The sequence below is a fragment of the Podarcis melisellensis genome, assembly GCF_964234715.1.
Source record: "Podarcis melisellensis genome assembly, chromosome: 6".
Classification (NCBI taxonomy): Eukaryota; Metazoa; Chordata; class Lepidosauria; order Squamata; family Lacertidae; genus Podarcis; species Podarcis melisellensis.
In genome coordinates this window covers 55,660,186-55,679,675 of record NC_138538.1, presented here as the reverse complement: position 1 = coordinate 55,679,675, position 19,490 = coordinate 55,660,186, and the positions used below count along the sequence as shown (strand labels likewise).

The 19,490-nt window shown below is 42.8% G+C and overlaps 2 protein-coding genes across 2 annotated transcripts in view; one reads left to right on the top strand and one right to left on the bottom strand.

Annotated features, from left to right (window-relative positions):
* Positions 1–9,286, bottom strand: part of SCP2 (sterol carrier protein 2) — a 34,633-nt gene extending 25,347 nt beyond the window's left edge. Inside the window, exons 1-8 of the mRNA XM_081915292.1 lie at positions 9,117–9,286; positions 7,225–7,282; positions 5,632–5,703; positions 4,842–4,973; positions 4,521–4,585; positions 2,773–2,899; positions 1,918–1,981; positions 882–968 (exon numbers count right to left, since the gene is read on the bottom strand). Of these exons, the coding sequence (XP_081771418.1) occupies positions 882–968; positions 1,918–1,981; positions 2,773–2,899; positions 4,521–4,585; positions 4,842–4,973; positions 5,632–5,703; positions 7,225–7,282; positions 9,117–9,173 (662 nt within the window). The 5' untranslated portion in view covers positions 9,174–9,286. The remainder of the gene's footprint in view (positions 1–881; positions 969–1,917; positions 1,982–2,772; positions 2,900–4,520; positions 4,586–4,841; positions 4,974–5,631; positions 5,704–7,224; positions 7,283–9,116) is intronic.
* An 857-nt stretch (positions 9,287–10,143) lies between these two features.
* Positions 10,144–18,773, top strand: ECHDC2 (enoyl-CoA hydratase domain containing 2). The gene is made up of 10 exons (XM_081915308.1): positions 10,144–10,715; positions 11,967–12,034; positions 12,849–12,936; positions 13,658–13,744; positions 14,655–14,747; positions 14,927–14,983; positions 15,887–16,074; positions 17,016–17,066; positions 18,065–18,112; positions 18,592–18,773. Exons 1-10 carry the CDS (start codon positions 10,571–10,573, stop codon positions 18,667–18,669), a joined length of 903 nt encoding a protein of 300 aa, XP_081771434.1. The 5' UTR covers positions 10,144–10,570; the 3' UTR covers positions 18,670–18,773.
* The last annotated feature ends 717 nt before the right edge of the window (positions 18,774–19,490 follow it).

Below are 19,490 nucleotides of genomic sequence, written 5' to 3'. Positions count from 1 at the left end.
AGGAGAAATGGAAGGGGCTCCGTTTCTCCTGCTGCTTCACTGAAGGGGCGCTGCACAGAAAGAAATTTTTTTTTCTTGTTCTCCCCCTCTAAAACTAGGTGCATCCTATGGTCGTGTGCATCCTATAAGCTTCTGGGACAAAGGCATTTATGTTATAACAAGCTTTCCTAAGTCAATGAAAAGTTGAATGACATTCCATAATGTTAGTGAACTGAAATTTAGGCAGGCAGCTCAAGCAGAAGCTCCCTTTTTCATCTCCAGAGAAAGGGCCACTTCATGCGTTGCAGAAATCAGTACTTCTTTGCAGACCAGAAGGGCTCCCTATAATATATGCCTGCCCCACTCTTTACTGCACAACTGGATGCCCCCAACATGTGGCACCCCGACTTATGAGCAAGAGCTCACACATTACACTTTCTTCTCTACCACAATGCACAATGCACAGGTGTAGGGTGGGGAAGAGAGAGAAATGCCCCATCAGGAGCAGGGCTTGCTGTGTGTCCTGCTCCATTCTCTATACATTTATGCCACACACACAAGCAATGCATGAATAAGGCCCTTAGGGACGGCACATGGAGATGGGCCATCAATCCCATTTCTTGCATACAGAATGTCCCAGGTACCATCTCCAGGATTTCCTGTTTAACAGATCATAGGTAGCTCAGAAATATTACTTCTGAGAGCACTGAATCCTTAACAGAAGAAAGAACTGCACAGGGATAGAAGGAATCACATATTTTTCGTTAGGAAGACCTAGCACATATTTTGATCTATGGCTGGATACAGTGAGAAAAGGTATTTTATAAAAATAAGACTACAAACTAGCAGAATAAAATTAAGAAGTTGAGAGGGGTGCAACACTATTAAGACGCCATTCTTACCAGCACTGTAGTATTGTTAAGTAATCAAAAACTTTACGTGACTGCAACACTTCGTCCAAACTGTACTCCTTTTGAAACTGAGAATTCCTAAGGGGAAAATACAAAGGGAAATTCCATTTCAATTAATATAAAATTCCTCAATACAGAGAAATTGGCACCTTTTATTTATTTATTTTACAATACAACAGCCTTATGTGAACAGAGTGTGATAACATAGGAACTGCTTTGCACATCAAGCCCAAAGTCCACCTCGTCCAACATAACATTATGCATGATGGACAAATAGTTTTCCTCCCTCTCCCATATACTAGAGTCTATAGGAACACCCAAGCCATGCATGGAGGCTATGGCCCACCAGAGTTAATTGTTCTCTGACTCTTGTTTTCTGTGTGCCACTGCTTCGCGACATCATTTAAGTATTTTTCAGGGAGGAAAATGGCTGCTGGAACTCATTACAAGATCAGAAATAAGATGGCCCCTACCCTATGGCCTACAATCGAAAGAGATATGATAGGAAAGGGAAAGGGGGGAAAACAAACTTGGAATCTAGACCTTAGTTACACATTCCAGAAAGTCATAACAGTTCAGCAGGTTCAACCTGAATCTCAGCACAAAAGATGAGCCGCTGCTTCCTTTCCCCCTCAACAGCAATAGCGTTGGCAGCTGGTGAGAGGGCACTCTCATCTGGAGGTGCATATAGGCATGGCGGAGGGTGCCTGAAACTTAGCTATAATGGGATAGAGCCATTTACCGTATACATCAAAACTTCCTAAATTTATGCTTTTCGGCAATGAGGAGATAATTGGTCTGTCTATAAAGCTGGAATCTTTTGAAGTTTCACGTTTTCCTATCATGCAAAATCTTTTCTTGGTATTGTTACCTAACATTCACGATACTTGGAATAGACTATATGAAATTAATGGACGGGACTAACTTAAGCTCCATTAATTTTAGTGACTTGCTGCAGGTAGAAATGAGTTGGATGGAACCCTAAATCTAGGTTCTCCGCAGAATTCCACACAAATAGTGTACTTACGGATTGTTAGTTGAATGTTTATGATTCTTCCATGCAATTTTTGCGAAATGTTCTTGTTTTGATCCTTAATAGAGAGAGAGAGACAAACCAGTCAAAAAGCTTGGGGGGGTGTAGGACAATATTACTTATATAAAAGATAACCCCATACTTCAAAATGTTCATAGACCTAGTATAAAAGCTTCCTATTAAATGCTTATGTCATAAGCTGCTTTTGACTCAATTCCAGCTCACAGGGTGCTTAATTTAGCAGTTACAGATTTGCAGGAGCTATATTGTATGAAAAGCAAGTAATAGCCAACAGCACAAAAGCAAAAGATATAGCAGGCAGCAAAGATTGCTGTTGCTACCACTGGAAAAAAATTGCAAGAGGGAAGACCATACTATACATTTAAAGCAGTATCATACCACTTTAAACAGCCATGTCTTCTTCCTCCAAAGAATTATGGGAACTGACGTTTGTTAAAGGGTGCTGAGAGTTGTCAGAAGACCTCTAATTCCCTCAGAGAGCTACAAATCCCAGAGCTCCCTTAGAAGGATTTACTGTTAAACCACTCTGAAAATTGTACCTCTGTGAGGGGGATATGAATCTCCTAACAATTCTCAGCACCTGTCACAAACTACACTTCCTAGAATTCTTTGGGAGGAAGCCATGACTGTATAAAGTGGTATGAAACTCCTTAAAATGTATAGTGCAGATGGGGGCTACAGTCTCAAAAATGACCTGCTCTGGGAGTCAATTATTTCTACACACAGGTCTTCAGACAATCATCCAACACATCATTAATTAAAACAGGAAGGAGGTTATTGAATGTGTCTTCTTGCAATGGTACTATAGTTGGCAAACATAAGTAATACCGTATTTCTCCATGTGTTCTTTGCCGGCATTTCCAAAAAGCTGTGGGGCAACTGGAGCTGCTGCGAGACTGTATTTGCTTATCATCACTTCCATGTGCTTGTCCATGGGATTCACCCTGTCCATGAACTGAAATCAAAAGACAAGTTGTACGTTTTTCACACCACTGCACCTGTACATCACGATCACCCAAGAGAGGGAGAAAATATGGCAAGAACCCCCTCATTGCCTAGCATTTTCAATGCATCGTTTTCAAAGCCTTCCTTCTGAACGTACTGAACCAATTTGCTTGAAACATTGGGACCACCCAAGCTGCATGAGACTACACTACAAACCAAATTTCCCAAGTTTCCTGCAAGTTCAGGGTTTATAGAGTGGCCTCTATTTATAATTTTCACCCTTTAAAAAAACCAAAAAACCTTACGAACAAAAATCTGCTTAAAAATGGCATGGCCCTCAAGAATAGAACACCAGATTTATGAAAGGTTTCACTACACACACATACATACAGTGGTACCTCGGGTTACAAACGCTTCAGGTTACAGACTCTGCTAACCCAGAAACAGTACCTCGGGTTAAGAACTTTGCTTCAGGATGAGAACAGAAATGGTGCAGCGGCAGTGGGAGGCCCCATTAGCTAAAGTGGTACCTCAGGTTAAGAACAGATCTCCAGAACGAATTAAGTTCTTAACCTGAGGTATCACTGTACAAAGCACCCTTCTGGATCAGGTCAAAGGCCCATCTAGTCCAGCATCCTCACAGTGGCTCATCGGAAGTCCACAAGCAGGAGCTGAGTGCAAGATCACTCTCGCCTCCTGTGGTTTCCAGCAACTGGTATTCAGAGGCACACCGCCTCAAACAGTGGAGGTACAGCATAGACACCATGCCTAGTAGCCATTGATAGTCCTATCCTCCATGAATCCCTCTAAACCTCTCTTAAAGTCATGCAAATTGTTGGTCAGCACTACCTCCTGCGGAGCAAATTTCGTTGTTTAACTATGTGCTTTGTGGAAACAGTAGATATCACACACGTTTGACGGGGGTGGGAAGCTGTGGCTTTGAATATAAGGGTTGTTAGAGAATGAGAAGAAAGCTGAAGGAATCGGTAAAAAGGCTCTGAGATTGGGCAATGCTATAGGAAGGAACATTAGAATAGTAATAATTACTACTCACAATCCCATTTCGCCACATGTTGCATCTTGCCGTTAAGAACCACTGCATGCAATACTTTGTTATGCTCTTTGTAAATGTGTTTCTAAATAGTAGTTATGACATGACTGTCAAGTTCCTTCACAAAGTATGGCACTTTACAAGTACAAAAAAGCTACTAGGGGGAGAAGCTTACAATATTTGCTTATTTTATTTTAAAAATCTATTCTGCCCTTGTGGCACAAAAGCACCACTCAGCAGGGCCTACAGCATTCACAGCTGTAAATGGTGGGGTGAAGGTTACAAGCAGAATTACATTCAGTTTCAAGAGTGGAGAAAATCCTGTATTCCTTCTGCTACAGTGAGTTTGCCCAGTGCTAAAAGGAAATGGATATTGAGAAACCTCTTAATTTCCTAGTAAATGTTTTTTATGTAAATGCCTTGTGTAGATGGTACATCATTACATACACGACTTTCTTCTTCTTCATTTTGCAAATGATGTATTTGAATAAGGAGAGCTGGAATGATCCTATCTGTTTCCCAAATATGCCAGGCAAAATTGACTTTGGTTTCAATGCATTAAAATTGCTTCGATACTTACTTGAGATGAAAGGGACCCTCTTGCCATCTTCTCAAATCCAAGAGCCAGGACACAGTTAGCCATACCTTAAATACAAGTTATTGAATACTTTACACTGTAGATTTTTTTTTAAAAAAAAGACAAAAAACAAAACCCATAATTTCATATTATACACTTGAATCCAGGCAGGAAGCCTGGACCTGCAGCTAAGCTTTTCAAACATTTGGCTGAAAATATTCCAAAGCATGCTAAAAGCTGGTTTTTAAATTTCCTATAGTCAATGATGGAACTGATAACACTAAGCCCATATGCATTTGCAGTAGGAAATAAAACAGAACTCACCTCCCTGGACCAATTGTCTGGCCATGAACAAAGCAGTTGATCCGGTAGAGCAGTTGTTGTTCACATTCATAATAGGAATACCCGTTAGCCCCAAACTATGATAAATGGCTCGCTGACCACAGGTTGAATCACCTTTGTAATGAAAAAGAAGATGCAGAATCACACAACTGGCCAGAGGAGCAGTGCATTCTCTATCCTCCTTCTGAAGCTGTTAAAGTACTCCAAACTTCTTAGCACTATGACAGGAAAATTCAGTCCTAGGTATCTCCAGGTAAGGCTGAGAAGACTCCAGACTAAAACCCTAGAGGGCCACTCATTCTGTTTTTAATATTTAACAATACCATACATCCATTTAGTGTTCAGGAGCACATAAGCAAGTATATTTTCTCAGGCAAGCTTTTCATAATCAGCTGCCTATGCAGTTACAAATCAAAAGGTATAGGGTTAAATTGATTTCCACGTATTTTATGCCATTTAAAACTAAAATTCTAGCCTTTCCTATTTTATCACCAGACACTGAAGTTGAAAAAACTAGAATAAGAGATTCATCTTACCCCTACAACCATACAAGACACAAGACACATAGAAATGCCAATATGGTTATATAAATTTGTCAAATCCTGTCCCCGCCATCCAATCTCAGAACAGTTTAAATGCCACAGCTAGCAGTTAATGCCAGAACAGAAAAACTGCTGCCTCAGTGATGCATTAGGTTAACAAGCAGACATTAAGAGTGGCAGATGAAGCCCAGGAAGAGAAGCCTTGAGGTCTTAACAGTAGCATTACTTACCATAAACATAGCCCACACATGCCTGCTCCACAGAAGAATAAGGGACACCTGCATCAGCAAGAGCCTTCTGACCTGAACATTTGAAAAAAAATAGTTACAAAATCTTACCTAAATCTTTCAGTGGGTATTTAAATAACACATGAAAACACTGATGGACTCCATTTCGAGAGGTACGTTTAAAAAGCAAATGGATTGCAAGTACACTTCTGTACTCCTAAACAGATTACATTTTACAAGATTTGGCCAGTTCAGGAAAGATACAGTACCTGATGTTCTTTGAAATATCCCCAGCTGCCTCAAGGGACACGTTCACAGGGTTACCAAGTCATTGGAGTTAGGTGTACAGTGGTACCTCGGGTTACATACGCTTCATGTTACATATGCTTCATGTTACAGACTCCGCTAACCCAGAAATGGTGATTCAGGTTAAGAACTTTGTTTCAGGATAAAAACAGAAATCGTGCTCTGGCGGCACGGCAGCAGCAGGAGGCCCCATTAGCTAAAGTGGTGCTTCAGGTTAAGAACAGGTTCAGGTTCAGAACGGACCTGCGGAACGAATTAAGTACTTAACCCGAGGTACCACTGTACATGGATGCAGCTCCGAAATTATAGTCTAATCCAGAGTTTTCCAAACTGTGTCGCGGCATGTTAGTGTGTCGGCTGCTGTATGTGGTGTGAACACTCCCTCAGCAACTCTCTGGGCTGGAAAGGGGTTAGTTTAACCACCGGTTTGCTAGCAAAACTGAACTACTGTGTTGCGACATGACGCATGTCTAAAAAGCATGTCATCAACATGAAAAGTTTGGAAAGCTCTAGTCTAATCATTAGAGCAACAAATAGATATGCAAACCCTGATGGTCAACTGATTGTTGGGCCTTGCAAAGCACTGCAAACTCTATGCAAGTCACAGCAATCAGCTCTGTCGGTGCTTGCAAAGCGTCATACATAGGGCTTTGAAGGCGCCATTGATCAGCTGACCCGTGGTGCCCCCTTCTGGCTGCTCTGCACCTGATATAAAAGGTAGGGCAGCTGGGTGTGGTTTGGCCAAAACAGTTTAGCAGGCCAAATTTGTATTTTTTTATGTTGCAAACTGTTCTGGAAGGGCACTATGTAAATTAACAACAACGATTTATGCTACTCTAGCTACTCTAGCCAAAATAGTTTCTTGTTGGCATTTAAGGACTCGCTGACACTATAGTGCAAACAGAACACAAGCAAATCAGGTTCTATTCCCCCATCCCATTCTTGTGCAGCCGGTTAAGCTTCGAGGCATGCCTCTCAAACAGAAGCTCCCCACTTTGCCAGGGCAATCCTCCCCACCTCCCTGATGTTATCCTACCCTGCCAAACCCTGACAACACCCAGACGCACCTGGCAAACAATTGGCCAAGCAATAGGGCTTCCTAGGCCTGTGGCTCCTTGCCAAGGGCTGTTGCAACTGCTCTCACAAAGCAGCATTACAATATTGTACTGGCACAGCAGCTGAGTCATGCTATCTCCAGACCCCTCAAAGTGCTCAGTTTTCTCTAGGGCACTGCCCCCTTCCCCCAGTGCAGTATAAGTTGTGAGCCAGACCCCATTATGATGAACCAACCTGCTTCTTTAGCCATGTCGGGGTAATCAAAATTTTCACGAGACCCAGGCTTTTCAAACTGTTAGAAAGAAAAGCATTTTTTTAATTAAAAAAAGGAAGTCTATTTTCTTCACATTCGTACTCATATAACGTCTAATCACACAAATTCTGCAGAGAGTGAAAGGACAAGGAAGTACACACTACACATGCACATGGCAACTGCCTTTTCAGATGTTATTATATTTTAATATAGCCACTTGCCATTACACAAATTCAGCAACATATAGCGGTGCAAACAAATTATATGTTTAAAATTCCTGAAGTTTTGCTAAAGAAAAAAATCATGTTGCTAAAAGGAAGACAGGATCTCTCTGTCAAGCTATAGCATTTTTGTTTATCTTTTGATGCACTAGTGGTAATGCCATTAAAATAACAAGAATGCAGGTCTGTGCCACAAGGTAACAGTCCCAAAGGTCCTTGCTCAGCTATTGCATAAACTATCAACTTATCTTCCAAGAGGTTGTGACATTCCTCATTTTTTACATGCTAACCTGACATATGCCAGACCAATAGGTAAGATTTAGACTGAGGAACCATACGAATGCTTAGAGCAAAGGAGAGAGGTCTGGAGCTAAATATTATGCTTGTGAACAGAAACTTCGCCCATTCATGTGGAAGGGGCCCTTCAGATCCAGTCTCTAGTCCAGGCTTCCTCAACCTCGGCCCTCCAGATGTTTTGAGACTACAATTCCCATCATCCCTGACCACTGGTCCTGCTAGCTAGGGATCATGGGAGTTGTAGGCCAAAAACATCTGGAGGGTCGAGGTTGAGGAAGCCTGCTCTAGTCTCTTCCATATTAATCTTCTAATAAAAACTTTCTGAAGTGGTTTTATTTATTTATTGTTGCAGTTACGGTAATTCTATCATACACCCCCCACACACACACTTTGCATCAAGGCAGCTACAGTAACAAAGTCGCACAAATAATATATACCCACCGAGCTGCATGCATATACACCCACACCCAACCCCCACATGGAAATAGCATTGAAAACAATCAAGTCAGACAATAAAGCAGCAATATAAAATTAGAAATATCTCAGACTTTACTAAAAGTCAGTGACAAAGAGAGACATAGATGTTTTATGTCTCATTCCAGATATTGGGCAATCCCTAATGTTAGCCATATTCAGAGCACACCCACTAAAAAAAAACCAGAGTCAATTTACTTCTGTGGGTTACAATGGGTATGCTTTAGTATGATTTAGTTGGCTATCAGGCACTGTACCTGTGGCAAAAGCCATGTAGGAATTTGGTTAATTTAGTATAAGCAACTGTCATATACACATTCCAGTCTTTTGGGGACCCTGACTATTGTTCCCCATAATTTCCCCTTGCCCCCTGTCAACAGAGCCTATACCTATACCCATTGCCTCCAATGCCCCTTTCCTTGCTTTGTTTGTCGGCTTGCATTTATTTCAGTGGATCCCTGCCTTGACAACTAACATTCACAGCATTCTCTTTCCTCCAGTGAACCTTCTGGTTTACTACTGAAAGCAAGAGGGAGATTGTAACTCACACTGTCATAATATTCCTCCCTTTTAATTAGGCTTTCCCAACACAGGGGTGGCAGCGCTGGGAAGACTCTACCTGTTGAATTTCTTTCAGCCACACAGCTACCAAAGGGGCTGATGGCTAGTATTGCGGGGTGTGGGAGGGTGTCCCGTGCGGGGTCGACCCAACCTACCTTGCAGGGTTATTGCAAGGCTAAAACAGGGGGTTGGAAGCCATGCAGACCACGCGGTTTCTTGGCAGGGATAGAAATGAGGTGCAGCCTGAAAAGGGGAGCAACTCTGAGCGCTCTCATCCCCCCCCCCGCACTCCTTTCTCAACAGAGCAACCCATCCAGTACCTTAGTCATGCCGACTCCCACCACAAACACTCTCCTTCCTAACCGGGACGGAGCCATCGCCGTTGCTCAGGATCGCCCTGCGCCCCCAACTGCAAGCCCGACGACGACCAGAAGACGAGCGCGAGTCCTCTACCTCCTCCCTGGCACTCGCGCGCGGGTCGTTGGACAGGAGGGAGGGAGGTTCCAGCCAAAGGTCGATGGCAGGGGCGGGGCCGCCCTGAGATAATCGCTCCGCCCCCCGAGCTCTTAAAGCAACAGTGTCTCTGAATCGACAAGCACCAATCGCGCAAGACGGCAGATGAAAATTAGTGGTTGCATATACAGTGGTACCTCGGGTTAAGAACTTAATTCGTTCTGGAGGTCCGTTCTTAACCTGAAACTGTTCTTAACCTGAGGCACCACTTTAGCTAATGGGGCCTCCTGCTGCCGCTGCGCCATTTCTGTTCTCATCCTGAAACAAAGTTCTTAACCCGAGGTACTATTTCTGCGTTAGCGGAGTCTGTAACCTGAAGCGTATGTAACCCGAGGTACCACTGTACACCTAGAAGAACCAGTGCCGAATTTACGTATAAGCTAAACAAGCTCTATTGGGGGCCCTCAAAAATTTTAAAGGGGAAGAAACCTGGATGTACATTTCCAAAATATAAGATAAAAAACAAATAAAATAAAACTTACATACAGCAACAATGTTTTGTGTTGTGTTTCCTATGATGTAAGTAATGGGCCGTGCCTGCTAGTCTGCCTGCTCCCTAAAATATAACTGGTTTGCTCATTTCTATGTATAGGGTACCTACATTCTGCATGGACTGGTTGTATGGCTTTAGATACCTATTAGGTCCATAAATTGCCATATAGCATATATTCAACACAAAAAACAGCGACAATTTGTTGACAGCTGGACATATATAGGGCCCCATTACCTTCAGTAGCTTAGAGCCTCATCAAACCTAAATCCGGCCCTGAGAAGAACCATAGACTGTAGAGCTGGAAGGGCTCCGAGGGTCATTTAGTCCAACCCTCTGCAAACTCAGGAACCCTGCCCTCCAACCTTCTGGTTAATCTTCTGTGAAGGTTGTTTTTGCAAAGGTGGTGTTTTGAAAACCCTAAGCCAAAAACTTTGGGAAGAAAAGTTGGTTCTTGAAGGTTCAATTCCATAGCTTTCCCCACTTGCCTGGGAGTAAGCCCCACTGAATTCAGCAGGGTTTGCTTCTGAGGAGCCGGAGTTAGCATTGCCCTGTCAGCTTGCACCAGTTTAAGCCACGACATTGCAGAGAGAGACGCTGTTTCCTCGGTTCGACCCCCAAACTTAACAGTTAGCAGGCAAGGAGGCGGCGCCTTGCCACTCGTCCTCAGCTCCCGCTGCAAGGAAGTGAGCGAGCGCTGCCTGAAATCGATCCGCCGCCGCCGCTCCTTTCAGACTTCCAAGAACGAATAAAAAAAAAAATAGAATCGCGATGCTCCGCTTGGGCAGAGCAGCCGCCTTGCTGCGGACGCTTCCCGCCCAGCCCCCGGGGGAAGGGGGCAAGATCCCCAGGAGAGCCGCGTCTGCCGGGAGGAAAAAGGAGATCCTGCTCGAAGTGCACGGAGAGGCTGGCGGCGGTGAGTGGAGCCCAGCAGCCTCCTGAGGGTGTCCGGGCCCAGTTGGGGAGGCTCAGGGCGGCTCTGCAATAAACGGGAGCTTCGCAGACGACGTGGCCGGGGCGGGGGGTCGTAGCTATTCCTGTAAGTTGTTGCAAGGGACGAGATAACCTCCCGTCACGTCCAGCCCTTGGCATGTTTGCTTGTTAACTCGGAAATAAGTCCCGCTGAGTTCCACGGGGCTTATATTCCGAGGTAAGTAGGCGCAGGATTGCAGCGAGGCTATGGAAAGTGGATGGATGGATTTCATAAAATATATATGCCGCTTGAACCTCAGAGAGCGTTACCCCAAAAAAAGATAAAGCAAGAAAACCATCACTAAAAAGTTTGCAACTGTAATTATAAAAGACAGAGGTTAAATCCGCAGTAAAATAGGCTGGAACAAATTAAAGCTCCTGCAAAGATTCCTTAAACATCTCTGAAGAGAGAGCAACTGTAGTCTTCTATCAGAACCTGGGAAGCCCCGTCAATTATGATGTCGTCCTCCAATCACAAGCGTTGTTCGTGGGCAACGCCCTCCCAGTAAACAAAGATTAGCCGGACATGAAAGGCTCCATTGGGCGCGTCGCAGCTTGAAGGAGCTGCCTAACCCATTTCAGAAATAGATGAGAGATCTGCTCCATTTGGGAAGGCTGCGCCTGTTGACCTCCAGTTGTTTTGGACTACAACTCCCTGGCACCTGGGTGGCTAAAGCTGCACTAAACACAACAGGGATGGGGAACCTGAGGCCTTCCGGATGTAGTTCAGTGACAGAGCATCTGTCTTGTGTGCAGAAAGGGCTGGGCTGAATCCCCCTGCATCTCCAGAAAGGGCTGGGAGAGACTTCTGCCTAAAACACTGAGAGCTGCAGGAGGTCAGAGTAGACAGTACTGAGTTAGATAGGCCTAATGGTCTATTTCAGCATATGCAGCTTGCTGTGCTCCTATGCTATGCTCTAACTCCCACTAGCCCTAGCCATCAAGGATGGTGAAAGTTGTGGCTCCGAGAACATCCACAAGGCCACTGGGTCTGTCTCTGGGCTAAGCCTAGCCTTGGTCATTGGGTTTGTGTCCCTCTCCCTCTCATTTGCATTCCACACACCCTGGAGTATTGCAAGCTGCCTTGAAAGCTCTGGCTGAAAAGTGGCTTCAACGTTTAAAATCAACAATAAGAAGTGGAACTACCTCTAAACAATAAATGAAAGAGAGTTCTTTATTTTATTTTGGAGTACAGGTATTGCAGAAATTCTGATGAACAGACCACATGCCAGAAATTCACTGGGGAAAGTGTTCGTGGATGAGGTGAGTGAAGATTGTCTTCCATCGTACAGATGATATTTGTATTTGTATTGGGGTCCCAGGTAACTTAGTATCTTCTTAGACCTTAGTAGAACCTAGAGTTTTTGAAGTGGAGACAAACAGCACAGTCCTATACATATCTAATAAGAAGTAAGTCCCATTGAATTACATAGGAATTACTCCCAGATAGGTGTGAATAACAGCGATAGCATGCACAATAATCGGGTATGCGAGCTGTAGTCCAGTGATCCCTGCAGTGGTGCTAACTTGAATAAAAGATTGGGTAAGCTCTGCCCCGCCTAATCACAAGACACAGTGCATGTACACCATTTGAATGGCAATGCCCATCAACCGGGGGGGGGGGGGGAAGGAACCTTGGCCCCTAGGAGTTGGCTCCTATGCCTGGAGGACCAGCTTTTCCATCCTTGATATAGATAGGTTTGCAACTTGCATCTGCAGGATAGAGCCTAATATTTACATACTTTGCATGGAAATGCTTCTAAGTACAATAGCAACACAATGGGTTGTATCCAATGCTAGTCCTACTCAGAAGAGGCACACAGACATGATTGAATATGACTAACTTTGGTCCATTAATGTCAGTGAGTCTCTAGTCTGAGTAAAACCTATTTGGATACAAGCCAATCTATCAGCATGCTGAATATTTGATCCGCTTAACGTGCTTGTGTGTACTTTCAATTTCATTTTTTCAGTTCAGTACTCAGCAATGGTCACATAATAAATCAAATGAACTGGTAGAATTTTATATTAACTGAAATCTTGTGTTGCACCCACTCTCTCCCGCTCTCCCCCTCAGCTGTTTGAAACCCTTGAAGTTCTCCATTTTGATGAGAGTATTCGCGTGGTGATAATTAAGAGCAAAGTGAAAGGCGTTTTTTGTGCAGGTGGGTAGAGGCATATTCTGATTTAAGATAATCAGAGGCAAATATATATATATGAATAAGCACAATAAATATATTTTAAGCAATTATATACCCCACCAATCATATGTTTTCCCCCACTGGATTTAATATGTTTTTGTTGTGTGCTGTGTATCCTTGTGATTACAGAAATTGCTGCCTCCAAATCTAAAAGCTGAATTATTCTTACCACTAGGTATAAAGATAGGTTTTTTTTGGGGGGGTGTAGTTTTACTGCTTTTCTCATCGTATCTCATCCTCGTTCATATTCCTGGCATTCTATTACCAGCAGCAGTGCAAACTTTAAATCCCAGAACATCTTGATTTCTACACTGTACTGAGATCGTTTGAACCTTGTGAAATGTAGGACAAACATGATAGCCATTAATATGTGTAATTGACACTGGGCATTTGAGTTTTCTATTAGGGTATATCAATTATGTAGGAGGAGAATGGAACATGTATGCATTATTCTGTCAAAATTGATTAATAGACTGCCAAAGCTAACAAGGCTTCCTGAAACCAAATTACAAGTTGTCACTATCACAACCTAATCCTACACAGAATTAGGTATGTTTGCCTCTACAAGGGATTGAGCTGTATTGTAGTTTACAGGGCAGTTACTAGTGCATTGAAGCACTGCTGTTGAACCCATTGTGTTTCCTTTCTCTATCTCCCCAACTGCCTTCTGCTGTTGTAAATTCAGGTGCCGACTTAAAAGAGCGTGCTAAGATGAGCAATACAGAAACTGACCATTTTGTTCAGAGGCTCAGAAGCTTAATGAATGCCATTGGTAAGTACCTCACCGTGAACTCCTTTGCATGTGATTGTCTTTTTAACAGGGGTGGGGAACCTTTTTGACTCAGTAGGCCAGATCAAAGGGACACGGGGGGGGGGTGCTGTGGTCCACAGAGCCTAGGGCTTGCCGATCAGAGGTTCAAATCCCCACGACAGGGTGAGCTCCCGTTGCTTGGTCCCAGCTCCTACCCACCTAGCAGTTCAAAAGCATATCAAAGTGCAAGTAGATTGGAAGGTAAACGGCATTTTCGTGCACTGCTCTGGTTCGTCAGAAGCAGCTTAGTCATGCTGGCCCCATGACCCGGAAGCTGTACGCCGGCTCCCTCGGCCAGTAAAGCGAAATGAGTGCCGCAACCCCAGAGTCAATCACAATTGGACTTAACAGTCAGGGGTACCTTTACCTTCAGGGCCTGACTTTGACAGGTAGGAGGGATCACTCACTTGTCAGTCATCTGACATCATGTCAGGTGACTGATAGGTAAGTGGTCCTGCCATCAGTTTACACATGGGGTTTGCTTATACAACATATCCCCCACAGGAAATATGCCGGTGAAGCAGCACACTGCAGGACTGAACTCTCTTCAAGCCTAAACACATCTAGAACAATGTTGCATTCATTTAAATGAAGCATTGCTTCCAAGTATTTGAGATCAGGGTGTTAGATTTGAATTCATATGAAGTTACTTCTTTCTTCCGTCTGAAATTCCTAAATGTTGCCTAGAACTGCTTCAAAGACAAACATTTAATGAAACAACCTTGTTTGTGTAGGCTAAACTAACTTTTTTTAAAAAATAAAGGCCTAATTCATATTAAGTCTCCCCATTCATCACTATGCTATCTTGGATAGATTTACCAACTACTGTAAATGGTGCTGCACTGAACGTCTTGCTATTTAATTTTTACAGCTGCTCTGCCAATGCCTACCATTGCTGCCATAGAAGGCCATGCATTGGGTGGGGGCTTGGAACTGGCACTAGCTTGTGATCTCCGCGTGGCAGGTGAGTCCACCAGCACAACCGGGGTCTTCTACTCTCACTGCAATGACACTTAAAGTTAGCAATTGGAGATATTCTCTTGTGCTAAAATTCCAAGTGCTAACATTTAGTGCTTTAAAGCACGTTGACACTGTACTATGTGCTAAAGTAGCTTCTCCCCTTGTGTTCTTGTTATAAATCAGCATCGTCGGCTAAGATGGGCTTGATTGAAACAACAAGAGGACTTTTTCCTGGTGCAGGTAGTGTAGCTTCATCCACTTTTTTTTTGCTGCTTTTACATTAATTATGTGTCCTATTGTGAGGTAATAATGCTATAATTAAGCTAAAACATCCCAGCAGTCCCCAAACCCCTCCCTAGTTCTGCCAGTTATTTAAGCAAGATCTGATCTTTTGTTTTTCCTTTTTTAAAAAAAGAAATTGGATATGTGAATACTCCCTTCTCCAGTTTTAAAACAGAAAGACTTCTATACTTACCATTTTGACCTTAGGCGAGAGAGCAATATAATTTTAAAGACTGGCAGCCTGACATCTCAGTCACTTCGCCAGTTAACAGTTCATCCCAGCAAAGGAATGCTGCATCTCCTCCTAGTAATTTTTCATCTGTAGCTACAAATATTTCCTGACATGTAAACTAAATCCCAGCTATTTTGGAGTACTACAACATTTAGACACTATATAGAGAGGGAATTCGAAGATCTTATGATATTACATTGTGGAAATTCAGTCTCTGAGGCAGAACTTAATAGCTTTTCCACAATCTAATTTTTCACTTACTTAAAACAAACAAACAAACAAACATGCCCTCCAGTTGTGGTTGAATTCCCAACTTCCACCAGTCCCAGGACAGGGATAATGGGAGTCCAACCACATCTAGACAGCCGCAGGTTCCCCGTCTCTGAACTATAGCAGTACAGTCGTACCTTGGTTCTCGAACGGAATCCATTCCGGAAGTCCGTTCGACTTCCAAAAACGTTCGAAAACCGGAACACTGACTTCCGGGTTTGTGGCGTTTGGGAGTCAAAACATTCTAGAACTAAGCTGTTTGAAAACCAAGGTACAGCTGTATCGTTTAAGCATGGAAACCATAAAGATGTGCATCCTCTTTAAAGTATGTTATGGATTTGGTGGTTTTTCCTGTCTAGGTGGAACCCAGCGCCTACCACGCTGTATTGGACTAAGCCGTGCTAAAGAACTAATTTTTACTGGCAGACAGATTGATGGACAAGAGGCGTTCTCAATAGGTTTAGTTAATCATGTAGTGCCACAGAATGAGGAAGGGGATGCAGCTTACCAAAGAGCGCTGGCTTTGGCTGAAGAGATTGTTCCTCGGGTCAGTATATCTTTGCATTTGCCAAGTAATGTCAAGGTTGCTTTATGTAATACACTGAATCTGTTGCAAAGTAAACCAGGTTAGAATTCTTTAGTTTCTGCCTTTCTGAATAATTTGATGTCCTCTGTAAAATTAAGCTAGTTTGCTGTTCGTTTAAAAACAGATATTTGGAGAACATTGTGCATACTTTCTGTATAGTGATAACTATCCCCATCTTCAAGAAGGACACTGACAAACTGGAACGTGTCCAAAGGAGGGCAACCAAAATGGTCAAAGGCCTGGAAACGATGCCTTATGAGGAACGGCTAAGGGAGCTGGGCATGTTTAGCCTGGAGAAGAGGAGGTTAAGGGGTGATATGATAGCCATGTTCAAATATATAAAAGGATGTCACATAGAGGAGGGAGAAAGGTTGTTTTCTGCTGCTCCAGAGAAGCGGACACGGAGCAATGGATCCAAACTACAAGAAAGAAGATTCCACCTAAACATTAGGAAGAACTTCCTGACAGTAAGAGCTGTTCGACAGTGGAATTTGCTGCCAAGGAGTGTGGTGGAGTCTCCTTCTTTGGAGGTCTTTAAGCAGAGGCTTGACAACCATATGTCAGGAGTGCTCTGATGGTGTTTCCTGCTTGGCAGGGGGTTGGACTCGATGGCCCTTGTGGTCTCTTCCAACTCTATGATTCTATGATCTTGGATCTACAAGAGACTCATCGTATGCTGGTATACTTTGGAGCTCTTAGACCTCAATAAGGCAGTCAGTCAGGAACTAGACGGGGGGTGGATTACTGTGTGTTTCCAATTACTCACAGAAGTTTGTCTCTGCATTGGAATGTAGGTGAAATGATTTGTTTTTCTTGATCAGTTTGAGATGTTTCATCGGAAGCAATTCATAAATGGAAATTATATATATAAATATATATATATATATATATTCTCTTTAAAGGCTCCCATAGCTGTGAAAATGGGAAAAGTGGCTATAAACAAAGGGAGTGAGGTAAAGTAGTCTTTTTATAACCATCTTTGTTACAGTTCATTATTAATCTAGCAGAACCCCGCCAAAAGTTGCTTCTAGAGTGGCATAACTCATATTTTTTTTTTTTTTTGCTAGTAAGCTTGATCTTTATTGATCTGTTGCAACAGGGTCCTCACTCACCACACAAAGGAAGGAGGAGGACCCAGAACAATGGTGCGCAAGGCCTTATATAGATTTTTTTAAAAAAATATTTTTTATTAAGGATTTTCTTGTTTTACAGAAGTGTAGTGCCTCGTATTTTTTTTTCTTCTTCCACGTAGCGTTTTTACAAATCTGTTTCATTTGTTGAGGCATTAGGGGGAGAAGAAAAAAGAAAGAAAAAAGAAAGGGGGTGGAGAGAGGGAAGATGGATGGGGGTGGGGTCGGGTGGCGGTGTTTCTATTATGTTTAATGTATGTAGAGTTTGGTGTCAGCGTTGCTTGTGATTTGTAACATAACTCATTAGAAGCTGTTTGTCCTTGGCTCCTTCCTTCACCCTCCTATGCTTTTCCTCAGGCCTGTCATTTCTTCACTTCCACCCAATTAAATATTGCCTGTAAAAACAGGTGGACAGCAATACAAGCAACAGTGAGACAGATATTTGTTTTGTTTAAGCAAAGACAGGATTATATTGGGCACATATAAAGTAGGGTCCAGAGAGGTAACCTTATTAGTCTGTCTTTTAGTACCTTAAAAACTAAAGGACCTGTTGTGACAGCAGCTTCAACAAATGCTTCTATCTGACGAACGGGTTCCTAGTCCACAAAAAGCTTTTACTACACGTTAGTCTTTAAGGCCCACAACCCTTGCTGTTTAAAGTGCAGTTACTCATTTTAACATAATGGTGAAGACTGATACCTTTCAGTCACTTCATCAAGTCTGTCATGATAGTGCTCTATTGTTAAACTTGCATCTTGCAAAATTGCTATTATTTTAAGTGCGCACTTTTTCACATGCAATTAAGATTTCTCTTTTTCCAGGTGGATATTGCCTCCGGAATGGCTATTGAAAGAATGTGTTATGCCCAGGTAAGCTAGCCTTTAATTAAACCCTGCTTTCCCCCACTTAAGTGTGCACTTCATGCATATTAAAGTGCTCAGCTGTGAAACACTTCTCATTCTGAAGATCAGTGAGAAGAGTCAAATGCTTCTATGATTTGGCTCCAAAAGGTGCAATTGCACTCAGAAACTTACTTGGAATGTTTGATTTTCCTCAGTTCTTACCTGAGAGCATTGTTTCTAGCATCCCTCTACAAACAGCTGTACACTCAGAGCATCTAATAAGGCTGCTCAGGATTCATCAGTTGAGAGCTGTAATGTGCAATACATGTGCACACCACTATGATATTGATTGGGAAAATAGATGTGATGGGATCAGCAGACTGAGCACTCTACATCTGTTACTTCATAAAGGAAAGAGTGAAGGGATATGTTTGTATACCCCCCCCCAAGGATGGTGGCAATTAGGAAATATAGTATTAATTGGTGTTTCTGTCTTTTAAATACAGAATATCCCTACGAGAGACCGGGAGGAAGGGATGGCAGCTTTCATAGAGAAACGGCCACCTAAGTTCATTGGGAAGTGACTTTTGTCCAACATCGTTCAGGTGACTGAAGACAATTGCAAGAAGTTACGAGAAGGCTGTGTCTTATTACAACTTTTTTTCTACATAAATTTTATATTCAAACATACCGTTTCACTTGTTTACTCCTTTTCAGTCAGAAGTGTATGTGTGTAATTAATGCTTGTAGTAGGAATGTAGATACATGCTGGGGATTGAGTATAGTACCAATAGCAGAAAGGCAAAGTCATGCTGATAATTTAAGAGGATAAGAGAAGACCTGTCTTAGGATGTTCATCCTTTATTCATAGCAAGTTGCTCATAATTGGGCTATAAAATCATGACTGCTTACTGATCCACAAGATAAATCTTTGAATAATTGTGATTCATATGAGTGTGGAATATAACTTTGGCCCAGAATGGGCTCCAACAAGAGTTGTGCAATGGGGCCATAAGGGACATCTTTGTCATATCCATGAGCATCTGCATCACCAACTACAGCTATTACACATTACGCCAATTGCACAATAAGAAAGATGACTTGTGCTTAATTTATAAGAGGGGAGATGAGCAGAATTATCAAGAGCCTATAGTACATCAATGGGTGAAACACTTGCCTGAGCTCGTTTTCCCTCTTTATCAGTGAGCAAAGGCCAAACTAGATGTTATGGCTGCACAAGGCGGCTGTTCTGTGCAAGCTCTTCTATGAAGTGGAGGGGGCACAATTTAAAAGCACATCGCAGGAATGTGGAGCTCTTTGACTGCCTGCACCAGGCATAGGCAAACTCGGTCCTCCAGATGTTTGGGGACTCCCACCTTCCCTAGCTAACAGGACCAGTGGTCAG